Consider the following 27,292-nt stretch of genomic DNA (forward strand, 5'->3'; position numbering starts at 1 on the left):
CCAATTTGGGTTTTAGTTTTCTCTTTTTTAAAGTGAGGGGTGTGGATCAGATGACATTCCCAGTCATTTAGTCTGACAAGCAGCAGATCACCTCTGTATCAAATAGCCTTTTTAATATGGACTAAGACATCAGATTATAAGGGGGATAAATGGTAATGGAAAAACACAATATAAAAATTAAGAAGAGAAACAACAAATCAAATTTAAGAAAATATAACAATAAATGGAATCATAAAAAAAGTTGTCTTGACATCATGTATAAAAAATCCCCATCAGATTAATTAGCTGCTCCATGTTAAAGAGTTGTGGATTTGACAGTTTTGCTTTATTGAGTTGGATTTGGGGAACAGATGAGAATGACATGAGGACACTCAATTAGCCCTATGAAAAGGCTCACAGGAGGCTAGGAGCTGAAGCCTCCTGCTAACAGCTATGTGTGGGCACTACCTTAGAGGCAGATCCTCTAATCTCAGTCAAGTCTTCAAATAATACAATCCTAGCCAACATTTTTGCTACAATCTCATAAAAAAACTGTAAGCCAGAACTACCCAGCTCAGCTGCTCCTGATTCCCTAACCCACAGAAACTGTGAGATAAGAAATACCTTTTGTTTTTAGTCATTGAGTTTTGGGGATAATTTATTGTGCAGCAAAAAAAAAAAAAAAATGTACATTTGGAAATGGACTGAGAAGTTAAGTCAAGAGCCTAGTAATAATAATGCAAGAGTTGGTTCAGGCAGTCTGTCCCCAGAGCCCATATATTCAGCCACCACATTATACAGGAGGTCAAGATCATGTCTCAGGTAATACTAGAAGGAGAATATTGTCACATTCAAATGCCACTGTCAGGGCAGAGTATGAAATCTTTCCTTGGAGATTTAACTGCCTGGTCTTGCTCCATTGCAAGGTTATGTTCTAGGCAGCCACCACCCTTGCTTCTAAGTTCCCTCTGTCCCAGGTTTGTTCCAGCATATAGTGGACACTTATCTCCCCAGCATCGACTTCCCCATTCCTGTGGGCTTATGCTCACTCCCACCTGAAATCATGTAATTCTGGTAAAGTTGCCCATCATTGTACTCTTCCTGCCCCATAGGTGGGCATATAGCAAGATAGACAATTGCAGGGTACTATCAGTGGCTGACTACAGTCATTGGGCCAGAACCAGTGCATGTGAACTACATTAGCCAAGAAGAGCTCTTCCCTGGAATTTAGAAATATTGTATGAGGTCTCTAAGCCAGATGATGTGTGCTGCTATGTCAGTTGCATGGCGGGAGCTGATCTTCAACAGGAAACATACCAGCGTGCAGAAAGACGTCGAGTGAGAGGTCATTTCATATCCTTTGAGACCTTAAATCCAACCAACCCTGAGAGCAATCCCATCCTTTCTAACCTGTGAGTCAATGAATTGTCTTTGTTTTAAATTAGTTTGAATTTAGTACCTATTATTTGCCTTTAAGTTATGACTGTATGAAGAGTCTATTCCAGTTTTTGGAAGATTAGTAGGCATCTTCCATTCTCCATGAGCAACAATGGTTCTGTATCATCAGAAGAACCTGGAGAACTGTCCACTGATTGGACTGACCTTCCCACAGAGGGCAAAGGCTCTTCCCTTCATCCTTCAGGAAGCATCTGGCTTTTCTAGGACACATTGACAGTCCGGGGGTAAGCAAATTAAATGGAGGGGTAGCTCAGTCATTTAGTTTAAAACTTTAGTCATTTCTATACACTTTCTTCCCTTAGTTGCTCACCCCTTCCCCCAATTCTCAGCATATGCACAGACATCCTGTTAGTCATCGAGTCCTGTTGATCTGGATCAAATGCTTTATGGAAATGGGTGGAGTAACTATAATGAAAGTTGGTGGCCGGAGGGTTCTTCCTCCTGGACATCTTGCAAATCCAGTTTTTCTTCTTCATTTCTACTGGTTCCACCGTGGACCATTGCAGTTGGTCTCCTTTCCTCTAACCTGACTCTTCTAGAACTTGTTTTCTAACGCACACTTTCGAGTGCTGCATGCTTTTGATGGATTCAAGTCTTCAGTTTCCCACTGCTGTTGTGCTAAATTGCAATCTTGGCGTGGGATTTACAACTTTTCATCAACTGATCTGAATCCAATGATCTGTGATTTCCATGAATCGATCTTCCAGTCTTCTCATACCCCTTCCATTGCAGCACTGCCTACCTTTACCTCTTTCCTCAAATTAAAAGACTCCTTTTCTATGAGGCTTGAAGATCCATTTCAGTCCTGCGCCTCCATAAAGTACTTCCTTAGCCTGCCAATCCACAATGAATATCCCCTTCTGTGAACTCCATAAACAATTGTTGTCTAGACTAGAGTTTTTCATAATGTGCTCACATTCCCAGGGAGTGTTTGGCCAGCCTAAGTCAAGCTTTTGGTGTTTTTGTAAAACTACTGATTATATATTCAAATTTGGCTGAGCATATTATTTCCAAACCCAGTTTCTGTCTTGTCGTCTACTCCCAAATTACATCCTCATGCTATGGTGGTGCATTTAGTCCCAAGTACAAATTAAGGATCATTAAAATTTGTTTTGCAATGTACAGATAGAGAACTGCTTATTATTAATGTTATTATTTAAAACCATGACCCTTGGGAAAATAGTATGAAAAAGAGAACTGCTATAACAATTTACACAGTTTTTAAACCAAATACACTTTGTTACTTATTACTTTCTACACCCTCACCTTTTTTCCCCCCTCTCACCATTTTGATATGGCATTTTAAACTAGAAATTGATATAAAATTTGTTGTGTTGGAATAGCTGAACAAACATTCGTTGTGTACCTACTCTCTGGCAGGAATAGTGATAGATGGTTGTGATACAAAGATAAACAAGCCCCTGCCAGAAGAGGAAAAGTTTTCCAGATGGATTCAATGCACAAAGATATTCTAGGCAGAGGAACAGCATATGCAAACTTCTGTGCCCTAGAACGAGTCAGACATGAAAACTTTGTGGTCCACATTCTTTGGATTTTTTTAAATTGAAAAATTTGGCGACTTTTAAAAGTTTGACAGCCTCTGGATTGAATTAAACCCTTTCCCTTTGCCATACATTCCCCTTTGCCTTCTTGCTCTCCACAAGGGCAGTTCTGGGTCCAAATTCAGACACAAATAACCTCTATATTGAGATCTGCTAGTATAGTTCACTTTGTATATACATAGATCCTCTATTTGATTCTCACATTATCTTAGGTGTTTATCACCACCTCCAATTTAGAGACGAGGAAATCACGGCTCAGATGAATAAAATGACTTGTCCAAAGTATTACAAATAGGAAATGATGGACGGATGATGTAAGTAACATCCATAACATATCTGGAGAAAGTAACCAGCTGGGCATTTTTTGGACTGGAATGAGGAAGAATTTTCTTCCCATTTCAGAAGAGCTTGCCTTCCCAGGTTCTGAGTTAACTATATCTTTTATGGAGATCTGCCTTTAAAGAGAAGAGTGACCATATACCCATGATATTAGTAGGAGGTGACTGAAGGAGTTTGGATTTTGGGGAGCTTCTCCAGTCCCTTCAGCTCTGGAGCTAGCACATTAGGAATCCCTTTTTGCTGAACGATTAAATCCTCACGTGTTGTGGCTAGTCTCTTCTTTGGGAATCAAAGTCCCTTGTGGGCAGGGTCCCAGTCGTGTCTTTCCAGGAACACTGTGCAGTTGGAGTAGACTTTGGTAAACATTTGTGGAATAATGGACGAGTGAATGAATTTTGAGGTGGGGGGTTGTTGAGGGATGGCCAACCCTGGCTCTAAAGGCTTTCCAGGGTTTAAGGGGTCCTGGTCCTCCCTGGAGCCTCTGGGTGGGCCATTTTTTCCCCCTTCCTGTGGCCTCCACATCTTACAAACCAGCCTAGAAGGAAGGGTTATACAGCCAGGGTGGGGCCGCGCAGCCCCAAGGAGCCAGGTCTCCTAGTGCGGCGCCCACTCCATCACTGGTGTAGGGGGAAGAGGTGAGGACTTGGGACCCGCTAAGCCCAGTTGGCGCCCCTTCCCTGCGACCTGCCAACCGTAGCCCTCTACCTGTCTCCCCGGCCGCCCCTTCGCAGCCTGGGCCCGGGTGCGCCCGGCGGGCACCTGGCCCGCTACCCCCGGGGACCCCGCCAGCCGCCTCCAGAGCGGGCCGGGGGCGGTGGGACAGATCCAAGAGCTCCCCTACTCCAGGACCGGTCCCCCGGGGCGCGGCCGGGCAATCGCCCCCGCCCCCCCCGCCCCGGGGGCCGGGCCGGGCTCCCGGGGGGCGGGGACTCGCCCAGTGGCAGCAGCGTCCGGGCCGGCGGCGGGCGCGGGGCGGCTTCCTGCAGGCGGCGCCGGGGCGAGCCGTTGCCCGCTGCAGCCACCGCCGCCGGGTCGCGGGGGCCGCGGCGCTCGGGCCGCGTCGGTGCCATCCGGGCGCGCTGCGCGGCCGTCGCTGCTGCCCGTGCTAGTGCCGCCGCCACCGCCGCCGCCGCTGCCGGTTACGCCAGCTCCGCCGCCGCCCGCTCTGATTCTGCGCATAGGCAGCCCCCAAGCCTGTCATTCTGCAAAAACACAGTTTACTCAACACACCACACACACACTCACACACACACGCGCGCACACACACGCGCACCCTGGCCCCCTCGCGCACACGCACGGAGGGCGCGAGCGAGCAGACGCGCACACCCGGCGAGCCAAGTTCCGCAGCCTGGCATGGCTTCTGGGGACCTTTACGAGGTACGGGGACGCGGGGGCTCGGGCCGGCCCCAGCCCGCGGGTGGCGGGCGGCGGGCGGCAGGCGGGCGGCGGGGACCGGGCCGGGGCCGGGGCCGGGCGCGAGCCGGAGTTGCCGAGCCCGCGGCGGCAGCGGCGGCGGCCGGAGGGCGGCGGGGGCCGGGCGCGCCTCCCGCCCGCCCGCCCTCCCGCGGCGCCCGCGCCCGCTCCCTCTTTCTCTTTCTCTCGCACACACACTCTCTTACTCCATCTACTTTGCGGCCTTGGAGGGGAAGGAGGAAGCCGGGCGGAGCCGGGGCGGGGGAGGTAGCGGTCCCGGGGAGGTGTTTCTCGCCCGACGAGCCGCCTCGAGTGCAGAAAGTACAGGTAAAAGTCGGCGCCGGACGTGCCGGGAATGCCGGGGGCCGCACGGCGACCGGAGAGGGTGCGGGGCGGGAGGTGCGCGGCCCGGAGTGGGCCGGGGGCGCGGGAGAGGAGGGGGGTGGGCGATGGGAGCGGAGCCCAGCCCGGGCGAGGCGGGGTTCTATAGGAGAGTGGGAAAGGGGCGGCATAGCGGGGGGTCGAGAGACACCCGTCAAACCGCTCCCCGGGGCCACCAGGCCACCGCCCCCTCCCCCCACCTGCTGCCCCAGACCCTGGCTGCGAAGCCCTACCGGTAGCGTGGTGGGGGGCGGTCCTTGGAGTGTCATGCCCACTGGGGGCGAAAGGGGGCGCTGCAGATGGCCCCTAGTGGAAGGAAGAGAACATGGAAGTCAGAGGTGGGTGGGTAACATGTTGGTGGGATGTGAGCCATGCTCCCAACACACGGTTACCTTCAGGGGATACCTGTCCTCAGGTACACACAGGTAGTGGCCTGCATCGGGTATCTTGAAAGCCTCTCGGAAGTGGCCAAGGTATACATTAGTCTGGCATCTCTGAAACAGAGAAATAGGCATGGCCTTTGGGGAGCTACGTTTTAGCTAGCTCTGGACACAACTGTTGGTGCGTTTGGATTCCCTACAAGTGGACAAAACAAGAAACAACCCCCACTCTCTGGGGAGAATGCCACCAAAGAGGTGTTAGCCCCCAAGAGAAAGTTAAGGATAAGGAATCTAAGAGGTCAGCCATCTTCAACCAGAAGGCCCGCTGATCCTCCAAGAAACCAGCACCGTCAGTCAGCCTGGACCTTGACTCCCTGAACATGAATCCGTTAACACTAACCCTGGTTCTCAAGGCATTTGGAAAAAAATGTTGGTAAAATTCCAAAAGAGTGGAATTAGCCTTCTGGGTAAGAGACTCAGGGGTGATTCACCAACAAGAGAATGTAGGGTTGATTTACCTGCCATAAACATTTTTTTCCTCTGGGCCCTCTGGACTGCTGAAGCTTTTTCAAGATGGTGGATTTGCTGGCTGGTATGAGAAGAATGGAGAACATTCAAGTTGGCTCCTTGGCTTCCTGTGCCACCAGGGTCTTTTCGATGATTCTGGTCTTGGTGAAGCCCAGTCATGGACCACTAGTGAGCAGGCTCAAGTGGGATGGATGGATGATCTTAGCACTCATGAAAGAATGATGCAAGTTGCCCGCTTCTCTACCCTGCTGCGTTCCTCATCCCTATTGCTACTCAGGAAGATGAAATCGGGTAGAAACCTTGTGAAGAACTCTGTCAAATGTGGCTAGCGTGTCACTCAAGAAGCACTTCTGTCTGTTTCAAGATGGCAGAGCAATTTCTGAAACCAAAAGCTTGAAGCACAGTAAAATGGGAGGTTTGATTGAGCTTTCCAAAGTATAACCAGCACTATTAGGGCATTGGCCAAAAGTAGACATCGTTCAGGGACAAAACTCACCTCGTTGGGAGTATGGGTTTTTCTACCCATTGTTATTGAGTCATCTTAGAGCTCCTGATCATGCCTGGCTGAAAAGTTGCATCATGAAGGCATTAATAGGACATTTTAAGACATGTCAAGATTTATCCATTTAAAGTTCGGAACTTATGAACCTTCAAGGAGTAATTTCTTGTTTAATGTTCATCTGAAACTGTTCTCCTTAACATTGGTGATTATAGTTGTGAGATGAGTTTGGTAAAGGGGAGTTTTCACATTGGCCTTGGAATTATCCTTGCACCTCAAGAGTTCTTATTGAAGTTCAATAAACAGGACAATAATAGTAATTACTTCTGTGATAGTAGGTAATTGTGCTAGATGTGAAATAATTTTCCCGTGGCTGGTTATTTGCATAGTCATTACTTAAAGGGCTAAATTGAATTATGGGGATATAACCAATGTCAACATTTTTATAGCCTATGTCTACAACGGATAACATATACTGAGGAATTTAAGTTGTTCAAATTTAGCTTTAAAAACAAGAAGTGCTAATCGTACATTAGCATGTATAACTCTAACTGTAAAATTGTTGTGTGTGTAAAAAATAGGGTGTTGATTTAAGGATAACAATTGGAATATTTAGTACATTGATTGACCTTCAAAGAAAAAAAAGAAGAAAATTTATCTAATTCTCAATATTGGTAGTATATTGATTAAATATATATTTGAGTGTTTATAAAATGGCTTCTCTTAAACTCTAATCAAGAAAACACATCTTGAGTCGGCTAGGAACTATACATTTTGTAATTGATATATTTCCTCCATGTATCTACTGGCATTATTCTTAATCCTTTCTGGGGAAGATGTGATTTGGGTTATACAGATTCTTCATCTTCTCTTTGATATTTCAGACAATTAAATTGTAAAGTATAAACCTTCCCCAAATAGCAGATTGTAGGCCAGAAAATGAAAACTTTGTTTATGTAGTGGCACTCTTCAGTTGTAATGAGGAAACAGAATCAAGCTCAGTTTCCAAAATTTTTGATGTTGATAGATTGTTTTATCTTGTTTTTCCTATAGAAGAGTTCTCATCTTTTGGTGTATTAGAAAAGTGATCTTAAGTATTGGTTGACCTTCTTAGAGTCAGGTATCTGTCTGGATACAAAATGAAATTCCTTGTCCAGGTGCTCTGATCTACGTTCTGCTAAACATAGGGCCATAGAGTGGGAGCTTGTGAGCCAGCTCTTGGCTGTCTATGTGTTTTGCTTTATTTTACCTGAAAAGTAAATAAGGAAGATGGATTTGAGTAACTTTAGGTGGAGCATGTGATCTCTAACTCGTCATTGTCCCACGCTTTCTATTACCATGCACCCATTCTCCTTCACTATTACTTTACTTCTGTGGCTCCAGGAAACTCTAGAGTTTACAACCCCAGAATTCTAGTCAATCATTTGTTAACATGTTTGAGTATGAGGAAAACATAGTCACTAGAATAAGAAACCTAGGTCTCTTGTCTTCTCTATCTCTATGATTGCTTCAAAATATCAGCAAACTAGGAATAATCACTTAACAATCAGTGCAACTTACTTCTTGTACTGACGTCATTCCCCTATTTGTCAAACATGTCTGAGGTAATTCCTTGCACATTCAGGCACTTGTCAACTGAATCAGTAAGCAGGAGACTGAATTGAGTATATATAAAGTACATTGGGTGACCATTGTTAGCCTTGTGGTGTTACCCTGTTCTCTTTTCTTCCCTGGCTCATGGTCTTTTAGTGGTGTTAACCCCAAGTGAAGGGATGGCTGTCACTTCCCTCTGGAAGGAAGGGAGTGAGTCTCTTTCCAGAGAACCACACTGTTATTCATTAGAAAGATCAAATGCATCTAAGCTTCAACCGTGTAGCTTTCCACGTGGCTGTTGGCAGTATTTTACACCCCCTCCCTTGTAGTTAGCTGACATTGTGGAGGAGGTCTGCACTCGGTAAAAATGTTCAAAGGGAATGCTGTATGAGTATAGGAAAAGTCAGCAGGGGCCAATTTACAGAGATGGACTTGACAGTGATAGTTCCTTCTGTGTTCGTCAACATTCATTTTATTTATACTTAATTTTATCTTAAAAGGATGACTTGTGCCATATGTCTTTTCTGGGACTGATACATGCATCGATATTTATTTAATGTATATGTATGTGTGATTATGTGTTTGTTTTTGTGTGATTATACAGAGTCCGGCACAAATAACACCCTTTTTTATTATAAAATCTTTTATTACAAAATCATAAACATGTAATTCTGTAACATAATATCATACTCAAGCACACCATGTGACATTTTAGGTGAAATGGTCAAATTAAAACTATAAATTATTACACCTATATTATTACCCCTCCAACCATACCCAAGCAGGTGTTACTTCTGCAGGACCCTGTATATTATATACACATATATATTAGAAAATACTGCTTTCATTTTATTCCAAATAAAATAAAAAACAAAAATAGAATAATTTTAGTTTTGTTGAAAGAAATTTAGTTAAAAATCTACTCTGCTACTTTGATGACATAGGCTTTTTTGCTGTAGCGCTATATATACACCTTGTGTTTTTGCAAAATCGCGCACTGAAAAATAACAGGGCTTATGCGAAAAAAAGGATTGATGCAGACTGCTGAAAACGTATGGAACTTTGTAACCAGAACCAAAAAGAAAAATCTGATAAAAATACAGTTTGGTTAAATCTCCACCTGGCTGGTGTTTGCTCTTAACACGTCAGATCATCCCTTAAGCCTCAAATCAGGCTTGTGTGTCCTTCCTTTCTCTGTAGATGACAGAGGGCATTTGCATCTAATAGAGACCATTGTCATCAAAATTAAATCTGGCCCAGGGTGTACCTCTCTTCATTTGTCCCTATAGGTCCTTTTTTTTTTTTTTTTAGAAAAATTACTTTCAACTGTAGTTGACATACAATATATTATTGTAGTGTCAGGTGTACAACATAGTTATTAGATGTTTATATACCTTATGAAATGATCACCGATATTATTGTCTTCGTAGTTTCTTTACCTGTAACTTGAAGTTTCTCCAGGCAGGTTAATATAGTAGAAAGCATAGTGGTTCTTGAAGCCAGGATCAGTTACTACTAACATTGAAAGAAGACATTTGCTTGCATTTCCAGCTTTGTTCCAAGGTCTTCATACATCATTATTTTTCTCCCCTTGTGAGGGCACTTTACTATGATTGCTTCAAAATATCAACAAACTAGGAAAAATCACATAAGAATCAACACAGCTTACTTCTTGTACTGACATCATTCCCCTATTTACCAATCATGTCTGAGGTAATTCCTGTTAAGGAAACACAGGAATTACTGTATAGTATTGGGACAGTCAGTGATATAACAGTTTGAATCTCTGTACCAGTTTGTGAAGAGGCAGATATCTTCAAGGAAAATATATCGGTTTAGTAGAATCAATTTCTTAGCACATAATAGGCACCCGATGAAAATTGAATGGATGTATAATTCTCCCACCTTTTGAAAGTTATTTTAAATTATTCCCTCTGGGTAGACATCAACTTATTTTCAAGTAGACTTTTATGTCAAGTCATTCCTCATTGCATAGGATTATTCCTTCAGAGGTTTAAACTGTCCTTGCAAGGAGTTTGTGTATAGTTCCTTGCAGCCTTAACAATTGATAAGGAATGGTTTAGGCATTGTAATTATTATAGATATTAGGTACTGAAGACATACATTTAGATTCCAAAGATATGAGTTGTTCTGCATCTGTTGGATGGTGAAGAGAGGTATAGATGTGGTTAAATTTATAGCACCATCATCATTTATTTCATATTAACTGAACACCAAATATATGCCAAGCACTAGAGAAATGATGACATTGTGTTCTCAGGGGGCCTATGGTTTAGTGGAAGATAGAGTCAAGAAAGGCAATTTACAGTGAATACAGTGGAAAAAGTGCAGGGGGAGATGGGGTATTCCAGAATCATGAGAGGATCCAGCTTTGGGGGGAATGAGAGGTTTCCCAGAGGAGATGATGGCTATTGAGAAGTTTAGGAAATGAGCATGATCAGGTTTGTAAGACTTATTGAGAATATTTACTATCTTTTCTGTTTTTGAAAGCAATGTGTTAATTGTTGCATCTTTAAAAAATAAAAGCATAAAGAAAAATTAAAATTATAATACCTGAAATAACTGTTGTTATTGATGTTCAATAAATACTAATGTGATATCTGGATTAATTAAAATGTTAGCTTCCTTGGTATAGATACAAAGTAAAAGTAAAGTAGTCTTCTATACACATTTATACAATTTAAAAAACCAAATTGGCACATAGAGTACATACTGTTTTATAACCCATTTTGAATAAATAAATACAGTGAACATTTTTTATACATTAAAATATTCTACATCATAATTTTTAACATATACTTTACTGATTATGCTATTACAGTTGTCTTATTTTATTTCTCCCATTTATTCCCCTCGACCCTGCATTATCTCTCCCCCAGCATTTCCCTCCACCTTAGTTTATGTCCCTGGATCGTATGTATAAGTTCTTTGGCTTCTCCATTTCCTATACTATTCTTAACCTCCCCCTGCCTATTTTGTACCTACTATTTATGCTGCTTATTCCATGTACCTTTTCCTCCATTCTTTTCCTCCCCCTCCCTTCTCATCTCCATTTCTATGATTCTGTTCCTGTTCTAGTTGTTTGCATAGTGTTTTTTTTTTTTTTCAGGTTCAGTTGTGGGTAGTTGTGAATTTGTTGTCATTTTACTCTTCATAGTTTTTGATCTTCTTTTTCTTAGATAGGTCCCTTTAACATTTCATATAATAAGCGTTTGGTGATGATGAACTCCTTTAAGTTGACCTTATCTGAGAAGCACTTTATCTGCCTTTCCAGTCTAGATGACAGCTTTGTTGGATAGAGTAATCTTGGCTGTAGGTCCTTGCCTTTCATGACTTTAAGTACTTCTTGCCAGCCCCTTCTTACCTGCAAGGTTTCTTTGGAGAAATCAGCTGATAGTCTTATGGGAACTCCTTTGTAGGTAACTGTCTCCTTTTCTCTTGCTGCTTTTAAGATTCTCTCCTTATTTTTAATCTTGGGTAATGTAATTATGATGTGCCTTGGTGTGTACTTCTTTGGGTCCAAGTTCTTTGGGACTCTCTGAGCTTCCTGGATCTCCTGGAAGTGTATTTCCTTGCCCAGATTGGGGAAATTGTGCTTCATTATTTATTTTTTCAGATAGGTTTTCAATTTCTCGCTCTTCCTCTTCTCCTTCTGGCACCCCTATGATTCGGATGTTGGAATATTTAAAGTTGTTCCAGAGGTTCCTAAGCCTCTCCTCATTTTTTTGAATTCTTGTTTCTTCATTCTCTTCTGGTTGAATGTTTATGTCTTCCTTCTGCTGCAAATCATTGATTTGAGTCCCAGTTTCCTTCCCTTTACTGTTGGTTCCCTGTATATTTTTCTTTATTTCACTTAACATAGCCTTCACTTTTTCCTCCATTTTGTGACCATACTCAACCAATTCAGTGAACGTCCAGATTACCAGGGTTTTGAACTGTGCATCTGATAGGTTAGCTGTCTGTTCATTGCTTAGTTCTATTTTTGGAGCTTTGATCTGTTCTTTCATTTGGGGCAGAACCTGAGGTATTCACCAGGGCAGGGCCACCCAGGTTATTGTGTTGTGATGCTGCATGTGGGGGAGAGGTCTGAGAGGGAACAGTGCTGCTTGCTCAACTCTTGGCTGCTTTTTAGTCACTTCCCCTGCTACCCTCAAGCAAATTGGGCCCTTCTAGTGATGAGTCCAAGGTGGGTGGGTTAGTGTACGTTCTAGGACCCTATGGGTCTGCTGCTGCAACCCCTGCAGGTTTTTACCTCCAGAGGTTTTGAACCTTTCTTTTCTGGCACTTGAACCCTGGATTGCATGGTCTGCCTCGTTCCCCAGCTGTTCCTCATGGTTTATCTGCACACAAATGTGGGACTGCCAGGTCTTCCAGCCACTGCCTTGCCCTGTGTCCTCTCCACCCCAGCTGCCCATCTCCGCCCCTCCTACCTGTCTGGATGAATGTTTCTTCTTTAGTTTCTTGGTTGTCGAACTTCCATACAGTTCAATTTTCTGGCACTTCTGGTTATTTTTTGTCTTTAGATTTGTTGTCCTTCTTTTGATTGTGTGAGGAGGTAAAGTGTATCTACCTATGCCTCCATCTTGGCTGGAAGTTACATAATAATTTTTAATAACAGGTTAATTTTCACTTGAATAGATGCACCGTTTTGTCTATAATCCGCTCTGTTGGGCACCTAGATTGTTTCCATTTGTAAACCATTATAAATACTGCTATCACTGACCTCAGTGAACATTATTATTTGTATGCACATCTTATTATTTTCCTCGATATAAACTCTTAGAAGTGTAATTACTAGTTTGAAGAATGAACATTTTTAATGCTATTGATACATAATCTCAGATTGCCCGTCAGAAATGGGCAATGGATTAGACTGGAGGAAGACTAGAAGCAGGATGACCAATTAATATGCTGTTTCAGTAACTGAAACAGGCAATTTTGGTGGCTTGAACTAAGGGAGTGGTAGTGGAGATGGAGAGACATGGATAGAATTGAAAGATTTAAAGAGAATCAGCACAACTTGGTATATCAGGATTGTGTTTGGATGCATATAAGAGAAAATATACAGTGGCTTAAACAAGATTTGTTTTCTAATGTGAAAAATGCGTGGAGGTAGGCAGTTCAATTTGGTGTGATGGTTTACGAAGTTCTCAGGGTATCAGGCACCCTCTCTCTCTTTCATCTTCAGCTGTGCTGTCTGTCAAGGTCACTGCTTGGTCCAAGATGGGCATAGAGACCTAACCATCCTTTTTTGTAAGAGGAAGAAACAGGAAGGAAAGAAGGGCAAAAATTGAATCATGCTGTATAAACAGCTAGCTAGAAGTTCCGTGCAAGCAAGCTCATTGGCCTGAACCTAATTATGTGGCCATCTAGTTGCAAAGGAGGTTGGAACAGTGATTTATAACCACATTCGCCCCTCTCCCCTTCAAATAAAACCTTATTGACAGTATGTAAGGATTGGTTGCTGTTTTAGTGCATGAGGTGTGTGGTGGGACCAGTTATGGAGATAGAGAACCTAGGAAGAAGCATTGATTGAAGACAGTGGGGGCAGTGCAAAGTACAATGAATTTAGAGTGTGAGACACCCAGGTACAGATGTCGATAATGGTAGGTCATGTGAATCTGAAGCTCAGAAGCAGTATTTGGCATGGAGATAGAGATTGGGAATCATGTCTGTATAGATTGTAATTAAAGCCAAATGACAATGTGTAAACGTAAGGAGGGTCCAATGATGGAGTATTGGAGAACATGGACATTTAAGTGATGGAAGAAGAGAACGATCAGATTTATAAGGACTAGCAAGAGAGGTAGAAGGAAAAACAAGAGGCTTTGTTGTTATGGAATGCAATGGAAAATTGAAAGAAGGCATGGTCAACAACTAGTATCCTTTGGATTTCTTAACCAGTAGGTCATTGGTAACCCCAGGGCACAGCTGTTCCATACAGTGTGTTGGCAGGTGGGGAGGACTTGATTGCAGTGTGATGATGAGTGGGGGGTGGGGTGTGGGGAATGTGCATGCAGACTCCTTATGTGGGTGACATTTAAGAATCTTGGGTGTGATAACAAGGAGAGATTGAGTGTGTTCTCGAGGGCTGGAGTGGGAGAGTGGATCAGTCATCTCCATTCTCCCACTTCTACATGTGCTCTGCTACTTTGGATGACTTGGATAATTGGTCTTATGTTCTTAGAAGAAGTAATTTTTCATAAACCCTACAAATCCCTATCTCACTGACCTATGACACTGGGGTCTGGTGTCTTCAGTGATTATACCTGGAGGGAAAAAAGTAGAATATATATAATGTAAGCAGGCAGAACCTTTTTTAAATAAAATTTGTTTAAGGAAAAGATCTTGCTAAGGTGGAGGACAAGGCGATACAGTTAGTTTTTCATTCAGGTTTTGCCACATTAGTGTTCTTCTGAGAGGAGAGGTAGAGTGGATGGAACACCACTGTTAAATGAATGTGATGGTCACTTTTATGTATCAACTTGGTTGGCTCCAGCCCTGAGCTATTCAATCAAACACACCTCGGTGGTGTTGTGAAGATACTGTGTAGACGTGTAAAACCTGTAATTGGTTGATGTTACAGGAGATTATCCTGGATTATTTTGGTGGACCTGATTTACCTGAGGTTAGAATAGAACTGAGGTTTCCATGAAGAAGTTCCACCTGTGGACAGCAGCTTCAGCCCGGCAGAGTTCCAGCTTGCCTTTCCTAATGGCCTGCCCAATGAGCTTCGCACTAGCCTAGCCAACCCCACAACCATGTAAGCCAATTCCTTGCAATGCATTAGTATATGTATTCTAGTGGTTCTGCTTCTCTGGATGAATCCTGATTGAAACAGTTAGGGTTCCTGTCCACGGTCCATTTGATAACATTTTGGGCCAGATTATTCTTTTAATCCTTTTGAACCTTGATGTCCTTTGCTGTTAAATGAAATCCTCTTTGTTTTTGAAACCTCTCCTGAACGAGTCTGTTACTTACTTCTTCAGTAAATGCCTTACTTGTTAGTCGCTGTCATCATCTTGTTTGTACGCATGTGTGAAGAGGGGCAAGCCTAGAGCGCCAAGAACCCTACCTGGCCTTGGTGTCACATTGGAGTTGTTTTGTGGAGCCACACTCAGGGTGGCAGGGATAGATGGTGCTGGACCTCTACGGCAGCCCTCTCCTGGGTCTGGACTTCACTCCTGCCTTGAGTCAGCCTTTGGCTCTGGCACTTGAGTGAATGATGAAGCCCCTGGTCCTGGCCCACCCATTCTTATCCCTTCTTCTAGTGCACCATCTCCTTCTGCCATTGCCCAGTTACCTGAGCCAGTGGGTAGAAGCTGCTGCTTCCAAAGTCACATTACTCCAGTGAAAGGCCCACCACTTGACCAGGCCTTATGAAGTGACAGGTTCCTGAGAAGCCTTGGAGGGCCACTAGCTTGTTGTCTTATGCCCTTCTTTCTCTTAGTATACAGGGTACTGCTCCGCTCCTGTGTTTTCTGTCTTGACCCCATCACCCCTTCTCTCCCAGAATCCCCAGCATTGACCCATCACTACGTTGCTTTATAAATGACCTGCAGCAGTTGTCAGCATGGAGACTTTCAGGACACATCTGTGGGACCAGGGCTCTGGTCCATACTCTGTCACTCCAGGAATTCCCCTGCCAAGGGTCACCACCATATTCTCAGGTTCAGGATGAGGGAGTGTTCCTCTTTGATTTTCATTTCTCTTTCTTCTAGTCCAGGGTTTTAAAAATTATGTCTGGCCCTGAGTGGTGTGGCTGAGTGGTTTGGGCATCATCCCACAGACCGTAAGGTTGCCAGTTCGATTCCTGGTCAGGACACATGCCTGGGTTGCACACTAGGTCCTTGGTGGGGGCGTGCAAGAGGCAACCAATGGATATTTCTCTCCCTCTATTTCTCCCTTCCCCTCTTTCTAAAAATAAATTTTTTAAAAATCTTTAAAAAATTATGTGTGAATGGGTCTTACTAACAAACCATGGGTTTTATGCAAATGATGGATTTGACTTTATTTAAAAATCATTTGTTCAATAATCCATCAGTCAATTATTTATTGTTTGTCAACTATGTGCCTAGAACTATACTGGTGCTGGGGCTGGAGTCGTGAATGTCTTTTAAACTGTTGTTCAGAATGTGATAATTAAAAAACTTAACACCCACATGTAGTTATAGACCACATTTTTACCACATTTAGAGTGTTCAGTGTGTTCAAAGCAACAGCCAGGTCAACTCTTTTCTTTGTGAGCAGACCTCAGAATACACCTTTTCCTGCCATGTCTGGACATATGCTTGAACTTCTAGTACATGCATTGTTTTAGCAATGTTGTAGGTCTGCAATGATCTTAAAAAATTCAGGCCTATTCATATCTCCTCACACAAAAGTGTACAAGCAAACGTGCTTTATGGCACAATGCACCCCACTGTAATATAAAACTACTAAAGGTTCAGGTGGTGAATGCTCAGGCTGGTGAATGTTCTAGACGTGGTGTATTAGTGTGTGATAATGACTGAATGTCTAACACCCTGTTTCCTTATGTGGTATAAAATTCAGGGCCAGGGCTTTCTCAGAGTTCTAGGTCCTTTTGAATTGACTTTCAGATTTGAGAGAAGGACTCTGAGCAGTTATTGTATGTAAGAGTTTTAACCATGAAGCAACATTCCCTTCATCTCATATTTTTGACTGCAGGATCTGTTAGAATGAAGAATGCCCTGAGATGGCAAGACAGGATGATCAAACCAAACCAAACCAAACCAAACCTGCCGCCACTTACAAGAAAATCTTCCTGCCCCTCCATGGCCCATAGTATGAAAACACAGTTGCGTATGCCATGGAGTTCAAGAGAGGGATTATGTAGCGCAGCCCGTGGGTTGGTGGAGAAGGAGCGCCTGTGAAGTGACTGCTTTGGGATAGGAAACCCTCCCTTTGAATCTGAGCAGTTTGTCAACACTGCATTAAGACGCGCTGCTTCAGAAATAGTGACGGCTCTGCCCACTGGTCATTGCCATGGAGGAACCGATTTCAGGGGTCTTGGGGTATTGAGGAGAACACTGGTTTTGAGGGCAGTCGGTAACATTTCTTGGCCAGTCTTATCATTTCAACATTTTTTCTAAGCCTCAATATATTTTCTCTTTGTGCTCCCCCTGCCCAACCTTGGTGGGCAGCAGTGTTTGTATCCCTTCATGGTTGGAATTGGCAGGATAATGTTTTTCTTTACTATCACATACAGCTGTACGTAAAGTTTGGTGCCTGGTGGACGGTGGTGCCTCATATGGATTTGTGCTCAGAATAGTTAGTCTTCCATCGGTCAGGCAGATAATCCCAGATGCTGTCAAATGGGTCTGTTCACTTGGCTTTAAGAAAATATTACCAGAGCATACACATTATTGATATTTACTACAATTAAGATAGCATGTACAAATAAGCAGAAGTATTTATACCAATAGTTAAAGAAATACAAAGAATGAGAAAGAGATATATAATACTTTTTTCACCATCTGCATGACAAGCAGTGAAGTGCTGATGGTAATTTATCAGTACACTTTTTTCTGTAAGCAACTCCAATAGAGAGAAAACGGAGATAGGCGATAACTCCTACACATACACAAACATACATGATTTATTTCTTTCCTAGGTGTTTTACATTGAATTGTCCAGATGGCCTGACATTTATGTTGATTTTAGCAAACGATCTCAGAGGTCGGAATATCTTAGGTGTCACCTAGTCTAATTCCTCATCGAGCACATGCATCCTTCACATAAGATCACTTACCCTTCTAGGAAACTTTCCAAGCAAATAGGGTGTTTTATCTTGAAGGGCAGCCTCTTTTATTTTGGCGTAGGGTGCTAGCTGTTAAAAAACGCTTTGTGAGTCAAAGTCTGCCTTCTTGAGAAATTTCTACCTGGTGGTAAGCGCAGTAAGTTCAGTCACTGAGAACTGTCAGTTTCATTTCCTAGGTCGCGCCATTTCCCTGCTGCCCTCTGGGTGCAGGCTATTCCTTTCTCCCTCTGGAAGAAACAGTAGCTTCTTAGCCAGACGCGTCAACATTTCCTCTTTGCCACCCTCTTTCTCCTATCGTAACTAAAGAGATTGATTGAAAAGGTAATTCTGGACAGGACTCTGTCTTTCCGAAGTCTTCATCGGCCTCCCATTGCTCTTGGGCAAATGTCCCAAATACTTAACGTGATTTAACACCTGCCTGCCTTTGTTGGCTCAGCTAAGACCACTCTCCCTTGTCTTCTCTGTGTACCATACCCACTGTCTCTTTTCAGTTCATTCAAATGTCCTTTGCCTCAGGACCTTTACTCATGCTGTTTCTTGTGTCTGAAGGTGCCTGGCACTGCCTTCTCAGCTCTTCCCTCACTTTTCAGCTCTAAAGTTTATTCATCAAGGAGGCCTCCCTTGGCGCCCAGACCAGGGTAGGCCTCCCTGTTATGTATTCTTTGAGAATCTCATGCTTATCATTTCACAGCACTGGTGCTTGTAATCAGTGAGTTATTTTTGTATTTATTTAAGGATTGGCTTCTTGAAGGCAGAATCATGTCTGGCTCAGTGCTTTTATGTACTGCCCCTATGGCATAAGATGTGCTTGTGGAAGTCTTTCAGGTGTTCCAGAAAGGTCTGGGCCATTAGAAATTAGGACTGTTTTCTCCTCCAGAGTAAGCATCCCTATCTTTTTTCCTGCTCTTATCAGATATGTTTCCCAGTCCTTCACCCTCCTGGTTGCTCTCTCATGGATAGCTCTAAGCTCTTTAGTGCCCTACTTTAAATGTATTACCTAGAATCGTTCTTGATTTAACAGCAAAGTTCACTTCTTGTAATTTGGACACTGGCCTTTTTATTAATTTAGTCTCAGTAAAAACCAAAATCTAAATTGCAAATAATTTTATTTTATTTTATTTTTTTAATATATATTTTATTGATTATGCTATTACAGTTGTCCCATTTTTTTTCCTCCCTTTTATTTCCCCCACACTGTACAGCACTTCCCTCCAGCATTCCCCCGACCTTAGTTCATGTCCATGGGTCATACATACAAGTTCTTTGGCTTCTCCATTTCCTATACTGTTCTTAACCTCCCCCTGCCTATTTTGTACCTACTATTTATGCTGCTTATTCCATGTACCTTTCCCCCCATTTTCCCCCCTCCCTCCTTTCTGATCTCCATTTCTGTGATTCTGTTCTTGTTCTAGTTGTTTGCTTAGTTTTTTTTCTTTTTTTTTAGGTTCAGTTGTGGATAATTGTGAGTTTGTTGTCATTTCACTACATAGTTTTTGATCTTCTTTTTCTTAGATAGGTCCCTTTAACATTTCATTTAATAAGGGTTTGGTGATGATGAACTCCTTTAAGTTGACCTTATCTGAGAAGCACTTTATCTGCCTTTCCATTCTAGATGACAGGCTTTGTTGGATAGAGTAATCTTGGCTGTAGGTCCTTGCCTTTCATGACTTTAAATACTTCTTGCCAGCCCCTTCTTACCTGCAAGGTTTCTTTGGAGAAATCAGCTGATAGTCTTATGGGAACTCCTTTGTAGGTAACTGTCTCCTTTTCTCTTGCTGCTTTTAAGATTCTCTCTTTATTTTTAATCTCGGGTAACATAATTATGATGTGCCTTGGTGTGTACTTCTTTGGGTCCAAGTTCTCTGGGACTCTCTGAGCTTCCTGGATCTCCTGGAAGTGTATTTCCTTGCCCAGATTGGGGAAATTGTGCTTCATTATTTATTTTTTCAGATAGGTTTTCAATTTCTTGCTCTTCCTCTTCTCCTTCTGGCACCCCTGTGATTCGGATGTTGGAATATTTAAAGTTGTTCCAGAGGTTCCTAAGCCTCTCCTCATTTTTTTTGAATTCTTGTTTCTTCATTCTCTTCTGGTTGAATGTTTATGTCTTCCTTCTGCTGCAAATCATTGATTTGAGTCCCAGTTTCCTTCCCTTTACTGTTGGTTCCCTGTATATTTTACTTTATTTCACTCTGCATAACTTTCACTTTTTCCTCCATTTTGCGATGATACTCAACCATTTCTGTGAGCATGTTGATTACCAGTGTTTTGAACTGTGAATCTGATAGGTTGGGTATCTGTTCATTGCTTAATTCTGTTTTTGGAGCTTTTATCTTTTCTTTCTTTTGGGCCATATTTCTTTGTCTCAGCCACGTATTATGTTGGGAGGGGTGGAGCCTTAGGTATTTGCCAGGGCAGAGCCACCCAGGTTGCTGCGTTGTGATGCTGTTTGTGGGGGAAGGGTCCGAGAGGGAACGCTGCCGCTTGCTCTGCTCTCAGGCCTGGGTTCAGTCACTTCCCCCACTACCCACAAGCAAATTGGGCCCTTCTATTGCTGATTTGCCGGTGGGTGGGTTTGTGTACGTTCTAGGACCCTGTGGGTCTCTCTAATGGACTCTCTTGTGAGGCTGGGAGTTTCTCCTGCTGCCACTACCCTGACAGGTGTTTATAGCCAGAGGTTTTGAGGGTTTCTTTTATCACACTGGAGCCCTGGATTGCATAGTCTGTCTCACTCCCCTGCTGTTTCTCCTGGTTTATCTGCATGCAAATATGGGACTACCTGATCCTCCAGCTGCCTCCTTGCTGCCCATCCTCTCCGCCTGGCTGCCTTTCTCCGCCCCTCCCACCCGCCTGGATGAATATTTCTTCTTTAGCTCCTGTGTTGTCGGACTTTCATACAGTTCAATTTTCTGGCAGTTCTGGTTATTTTTTGTTTTTAAATTTGTTGTTGCCCTTCTTTTGGTTGTGCGAGGAGGCAAAGTATATCTACCTATGTCTCCATCTTAGCCGGAAGTCCCTGTCTCTAAATTTCAGAGTATTTTAAAAATAACATGAATGATAACAATAGTCTTGGAACTTATGTGCAATTGGTAAATTGGTGGTTTGAGGAACATTTATAACAAACACATACATTAAAACATAAAAGAATAAACTCATATTCATCTGAAAAAGTTAGAAAAAGAACAACAAAGTAAATTGAAGGAACAAAAATATAAATAAAAACAAAAACATTAATAAAGTGAAAAAACAAAAATAACAGAATAAGTGTAGTTAAAGTTTTATTAGCTGTTTTTATGTCAAAGACTTACTTGTATGTATATGCTTTTACTACTTTTTTATTGTGGTGTAAAAATTTGCCATTTTAACCATTTTAAAGCATACAAGTCAGTGGCATTTAGTATTTTCACAGTGTTGTGCACCTGTTGCCACTATCTTATTCCAGAACATTTTCCATCACACCAGGAGGAAACTCCATGCCCAGTAAGTAGTCATTCCTCATTTCCCCATCTCATGGCAACAGCTAATCTGCTTTTTGTCTTCATGGATTTGCCTTGTTTGGATATTTCATATAAATAGAATCATAGAATATATGGCCTTTTCTACGTGGATTTTTTTTTTTTTAACTTACCATAGTGTTTTTAAGGTTTATTCATGTCATGGAACGTAGTCAGAATTTCATTCCTTTTTATGCCCGGATAATATTCTCTTCTATGTATGTATACCACATTTTATTTATCTATTCATCTGTTGATGGGCATCTTTTGGCTATTATGAATAATGCTGCTATGAACTTGGATTTCAGGTATCTATCTGAATCCCCATTTTCTGTTCTTTTGGGTATATACCCAAGAGTGAGATTGCTGGGTTATATTGTAATTCTGTGTTTAACTTTTTGAGACACTGCCCAACTGTTTTCCAAAACACCTGTAACCATCTTACATTCTCACCAGCAATGTTTTGAGGGTTTCAGTTTATTCACATCTTCACTAATAATTGTTTATGATGTTGAACATATTTTCATGTGCATATTAACATTGATTATATCTACTCTGAAGAAATGTTTATTCATGTCTTTTACCCATTTTTAAATTGGTTTGCTCGCATTTCTGTTGTGTTGTAGGAGTTCTGTGTATATTCTGGGTGTTAAACTCTTATCACATACATGATTTGAAAATATTTTCTCACATTCTGTGTGTTGTCTTTTCACTCCCTTGACAGTGTTCTTTGATGTACAAAAATTGTGATTTTAATACAGGATCTATTTTTTCTTTCATTGCCTGTGGTTTTGATGTCAGATTTAGGGTAGAACTGTGGTAGTATGTTGAATAGAGGTGGAGAAAGTAGTCATTGTAGTCTTGTTCCTGATCTTAGGAGAAAAGCTTTCAAGCTTTAACAATTGAATATGATGTTGGCTGTGGATTTTTCATAAATGTCCCTTATCATGTTTGAGTACCTGGTTTTATGGATTTTATTATTTTGCAAGGGTGTTGGATATTGTCAAATGCTTTTTCTGTGTTAGTTGAAATGATCATGTGTTGTTTCCTTCATTTTATTAATGTAGTGTATTACATCTATTGGTTTTTATATGTTGAACCACCTTTGATGCCTTGTATAAATCCCACTTGGTCATGGTGTATAATCCTTTTAATATGATGTTGGATTTATTTTGCTGGTATGTTGAGGAGAACTTTTTAAAGCTGTATTCATAAGAGATAATTGACCTAGTTGTGTGTGTCTGTGTGTGTGTCTTGTCTGGCTTTGGTATCAGGGTAACATTGGCATTATAGAATGCACGAGGAAGTAAGTCTTCCTTTTTAAATTTTTGAAAGAGTTTGAGAAAGTTTGGTGTTAATTCTTCTTTAAATATTTAGTAGAATTTATCAGTGAAATCATCTGGTCTTGGCCTTTTGTTTGTTTGGAAGTTTTGATTCCTAATTTAATATCTTTACTTGTTTTAGGTTTATATAGATTTTCTATTTATTCTTGAGTCAGTTTTGGTAGTTTGTGTGTTTCTAGGATTTTTTCCATTTTGTGTAGGTTATTAGGTTTGTCATGTAGGTAGGTATCCAGCTGGATTACCTACATGAACAGTGCTATTTGTTTATAGCATTCTCTACTAATTCTTTTTTATTTCTGTAAGGTCTATAGTAATGCCCTTTCTTTAACTTCTGATTTTAGCAATATAAGTCTTTTTTCTTTTTTCTTAGTCTAGCTAAAGGTTTGGCAATTTTTTTGATCTTTTCAAAGAACGAACTTTTGGTTTTTTCGATTTTTCCTTTTGTTTTTATTCTCTATTTTGTTTGTCTCCACTCTCATCTTTATTATTTCCTTCCCTCTGCTAGCTTTGGGCTTAGTTTCCTCTTCTTTTTCTAGTTCCTTAGGGTATATAATTATGCTAGCGATTTGTAATCTTCATTCTTTTTTAGTAGGTGTTTATAGCTATAAATTTCTCTCTGAGCATTGTTATCATTGCATGTCATAAGTTTTGATATGCTTGCTTTTGTTTTCATTTGTTTAAAAATATTTTCTCATTTCCCTTTTGATTTTTCTTTGATTGGTTGTTTAAGAGAATGTTGTTGAATTTTTATGTATTTGTGATTTTTCCAATTTTCCCTCTGTTACTGATTTCTAACTTTATCCTTGGTGGTCAGAAAAAATACTTGGTGTCATTTAAATCTTTTCAAATTTATTAAAACTTGTTTAATGGCCTAGCGTGTGGTCTCTCCTGGAGAATGTACCATGTGCACTTGAGAAGAATGTATATTCTGCTGTTGTTGAACATTCTGTTATATGTGTGATTTGGTGTAATTGATTTATAATGTTCTTCAAATTATCTGTTCCCTTATTAATCTGTGTGTTCTATTCCTTATTAAGTGTGGGGTATTAAAAACTCCAGCCATTATACAATTGTATATTTCTCCCTTCCATTCTATAGATGTGCTTCATATAGAGCGGTGGGCAAAAGTAGGCTTACAGTTATTTGTATGGAAAATAATACAATAATTAATAAATAAAACTACAAGAATAAAAACTATTTTGCATACTCACAACTATAAACCTATTTTTGCCCTTGTATTTTTGGATCTATGTTGTACGGTGCACATATGTTTGCAATTATTGTATCTCTTTGATGGATTGAATCATATGGGCATTTTTAAAAAGCCATTTTGTATTTGGTTGTATAATATGAATCTTGAAGTCTATTAAAACCTCCTAGATTTCTTTTAACACAGTTTCCTGTAATGGATCTAGATCTTGTTCTGGCACATTCTTTTCAGTTTTCTAACCTAAATATGTATATTACAATTATTTCTGTTGAAATTGCACCTTGTCACTTTAGCCTATTAAAATTATTTTGAAAATGTGATTGGATATTATCTCCTGTTTGTGTGGAGTTTTTATTTCTGGGTTTTATTATAGGTAAAATAGAGAAATGTTTGGACAAGCAAGTACCAGGCATGAAATAGGGCAAGTTAAAACATCACAGCCCTGGCCAGTGTGGCTCAGTGGGTTGAACACCACACTATGAATCAAAACATCGCCGGTTAGATTCCCAATCAGGGCACATGCCTGGATTGCAGGTCCCCAGTTGAGGGTGTGTGAGAGGCAAATGGTCAATGTTTCTCTCACACATTGATGTTTCCTTCCCTTCTCTTCTCTCTAAAAAATAAATAAAATCTTTAAAAAAATAAAAAAAATCACAAAGTTCACTGTTATTACTAAGAATAAAATATTTTTCTTGACTAAATACCCCCTGGATTGCTCAAGAGTTTGGTTAATTTCCAGAGTTCTGAAAAAGTTGGTTCTGATAATTTTTGCAAGTTTTCTTATTGCATTTATGGAGGAGAGAATTTTTGCAGGTCTTAGTTTACTTTTTTTTTTTTTTTTTTACTGGCACTACCCTTGTGTTAGTAACATTTTTCAGTCTTATTCTAACTGATAAGGTAAATTTTGTCAAATGTTTTGTTGCTTTTAAGATATTGTACATCTGTATCATTTTCCTTGTGTACAACCATGTGAATCTTTTTAAAGGAGGAAGTGAGATTGGTGTGAAGATCTTGCTTGTTATAGTGGCTCCGTGTTGTTTTTGATAAATCATTCCATACATTCATATAGACCTCTAAACTGATTTTTAAAAAATCTGTTTTAGGATTTTTACCAAGAATTCACAGAAAGTTATTTAGCAGTTTGTAGAACAGGAAAAGTGGTGTGTGAATCTCTGTTGTCCATGCAATTCTTATTTTTCAGCATTAAAAAAAATGCCAATCATTGTCCTAAAACTTTCTTTACAAGATTGTTTTCAGGTCCTCAGATTATAGTAAGTTTGGGTCTGTAGGTTTGGAATCAACTACAGTGATAGGTGCTCAGATATCTTCTTCTCAACTATTTTAACTCAGTTTCTTCTCCCTATTATATGTTTTCTCAATAAGAAATCAGATTATAAAGCAAATGTGTACTCCCTGTCAAAATTTTTAAAAATAGAAAAAAAAAAAACCCCAGTTCTTTTATTTAGCAGTACCCACTGTTAACATGGAGTATATCCAATCTAATCTCTTTTTCTGCTTACATAATGGATATCTAAATGCATATGTAAAAACTATATAATACAAAATTATGACCACACTATATAAAATATATTGCAACTCTTTGTAATGATATTTTTTATTTTCCTTTATTTAATAGTGCCTATGACAATTTTAATATGCTATACCATGTAATTTATCACCTTGTTATATATTAGATTATTTACTTAGTTTTGAAATTTTCAGTATTTTTTTAATATTTTTTATCCTCACCTGAGGACATTTTTTCATTGCTTTTAGAGAGAGAGGAAGAGAGCGAGCAAGTGAGACATTAATATTGATGTGAGAGAGAAACATCGATTGGTTGCCTCCCATACACTGGGACCAGGGATCCTACCTGCCCTGACTGGGAATCGAACCCGCAACCTTTTGGCTATGGAATGATGCTCCAACCAACTGAGCCACACTGGTCAGGGCAGAAATTTTCAGTATTTTAAGTGGTGGTGCAACTCTCATCATAAATCTTTGTATACATTGTTTGTATTTCCTTATGATAAATTTCTAGATGTGGAGGATGAATGAGTATGCTCTTTATAAAGACTTATGCTAATACTGCCAAATCACTCTCCAGAAGGGATTTGCTTACCACCCAGGAAAGACATTGCCGATGGTGACTGGAATGTTTATTTCATTTGGCTCTCAGAACTATTGGTAGTAACTTGAGAGGTATTTTCATTTCTTATTGATATATAAAGATTTAAAAAACTATTAATGAGTTTAATCTTTGTCTATAGCATACATTAACAAAAATATTTATTTTTCCTTCTGGTTAGTTGCGAAGTTTACTATTGTGTTTTTTTAATATAGAGAGAGTAATTAAATTTTATATCAGGTTAAATATATACATATGGATAATTCCTTCTCATTTATCCTTTCTACTCCCCTCCTTCCTTCTTTTCTTTCTACTTTCCTTGAAGTGGTGAGAAAGCCTTTCTTTTGCTAAATTATCTAATTATTGATCTTTAATCTCTTTTATTTCTTTTATGACACAGTTTTTGTATATTTAAGGGCACATTTAATATAGCTGTAATTTGTTTTGCTGTATGGTGTGAAGTAGGGATGTGGTCCCTGCCATTGTTAATCTATTGTTCACCCTATTTATCGAATAATTTATCATTTTCCCTCTGACTTTAAATATCATATATATCATTGATGGGATTATTACATATAGTATTATGAACTTGTTTATGGACATTCTATTCTACTCTCTTCCACAGTTTTATTTATTATTCTTTTAGAAAATATTTTATTTGGTAATTTGAATTCACTTTCATAATTTCTTTCTCAAAGTACTTTTGATTGTTTCTGTTGATAAAGCTTCAACCTGAAGTTCAGATGAGATTCTTCTTTTAATTGCACTAGAGTTACCAATCACTTCGGGGAAAGTCGACATTTTTGTAATTTGAATCTTCTTATTTAAGAACACATTTTTCTCCATTTATTAAAACTTTCTTTTAAGTGTGTTCGTAAAGTTTTCTAGTTTTCTTGTTACAGATACTAAGTTTATTATGATGAATTTAAAAACGTGAATTACTCTTGTGAATATGGTTTTATGTATAATTCGTTATTGTTTACACAGTAGTCCCCTCTTATTCACAGGGAATACATTCCAAACCCCCCCCCTGCAGTAGCCTGAAACCACAGATAGTACCGGACCCTATATATACTATGTTTTTTTCCCCTATATATACGAGTGGGGCAAAAGGAGGCTTGTGGTTGTGAGTACACAAAACAGTTTATCTTTGTATTATTATTTATTAATCATTGTATTATTTTCC

General features: G+C 40.4%; 1 protein-coding gene across 1 annotated transcript in view; it reads left to right on the plus strand.

Moving 5' to 3' along the window:
• Nucleotides 1-4,328: 4,328 nt before the first annotated feature.
• CDYL2 (chromodomain Y like 2) overlaps nt 4,329-27,292 on the plus strand; it is a 162,352-nt gene continuing 139,388 nt past the window's right edge. Inside the window, exon 1 of the mRNA XM_054579148.1 lies at nt 4,329-4,715. Coding sequence (XP_054435123.1) covers nt 4,692-4,715 — 24 coding nt within the window. The 5' untranslated portion in view covers nt 4,329-4,691. The remainder of the gene's footprint in view (nt 4,716-27,292) is intronic.

The sequence above is a fragment of the Pteronotus mesoamericanus genome, unplaced genomic scaffold, assembly GCF_021234165.1.
Source record: "Pteronotus mesoamericanus isolate MK-2021 breed Mesoamerican mustached bat unplaced genomic scaffold, CSHL_Meso_final contig_52, whole genome shotgun sequence".
NCBI classification, from domain to species: domain Eukaryota; kingdom Metazoa; phylum Chordata; class Mammalia; order Chiroptera; family Mormoopidae; genus Pteronotus; species Pteronotus mesoamericanus.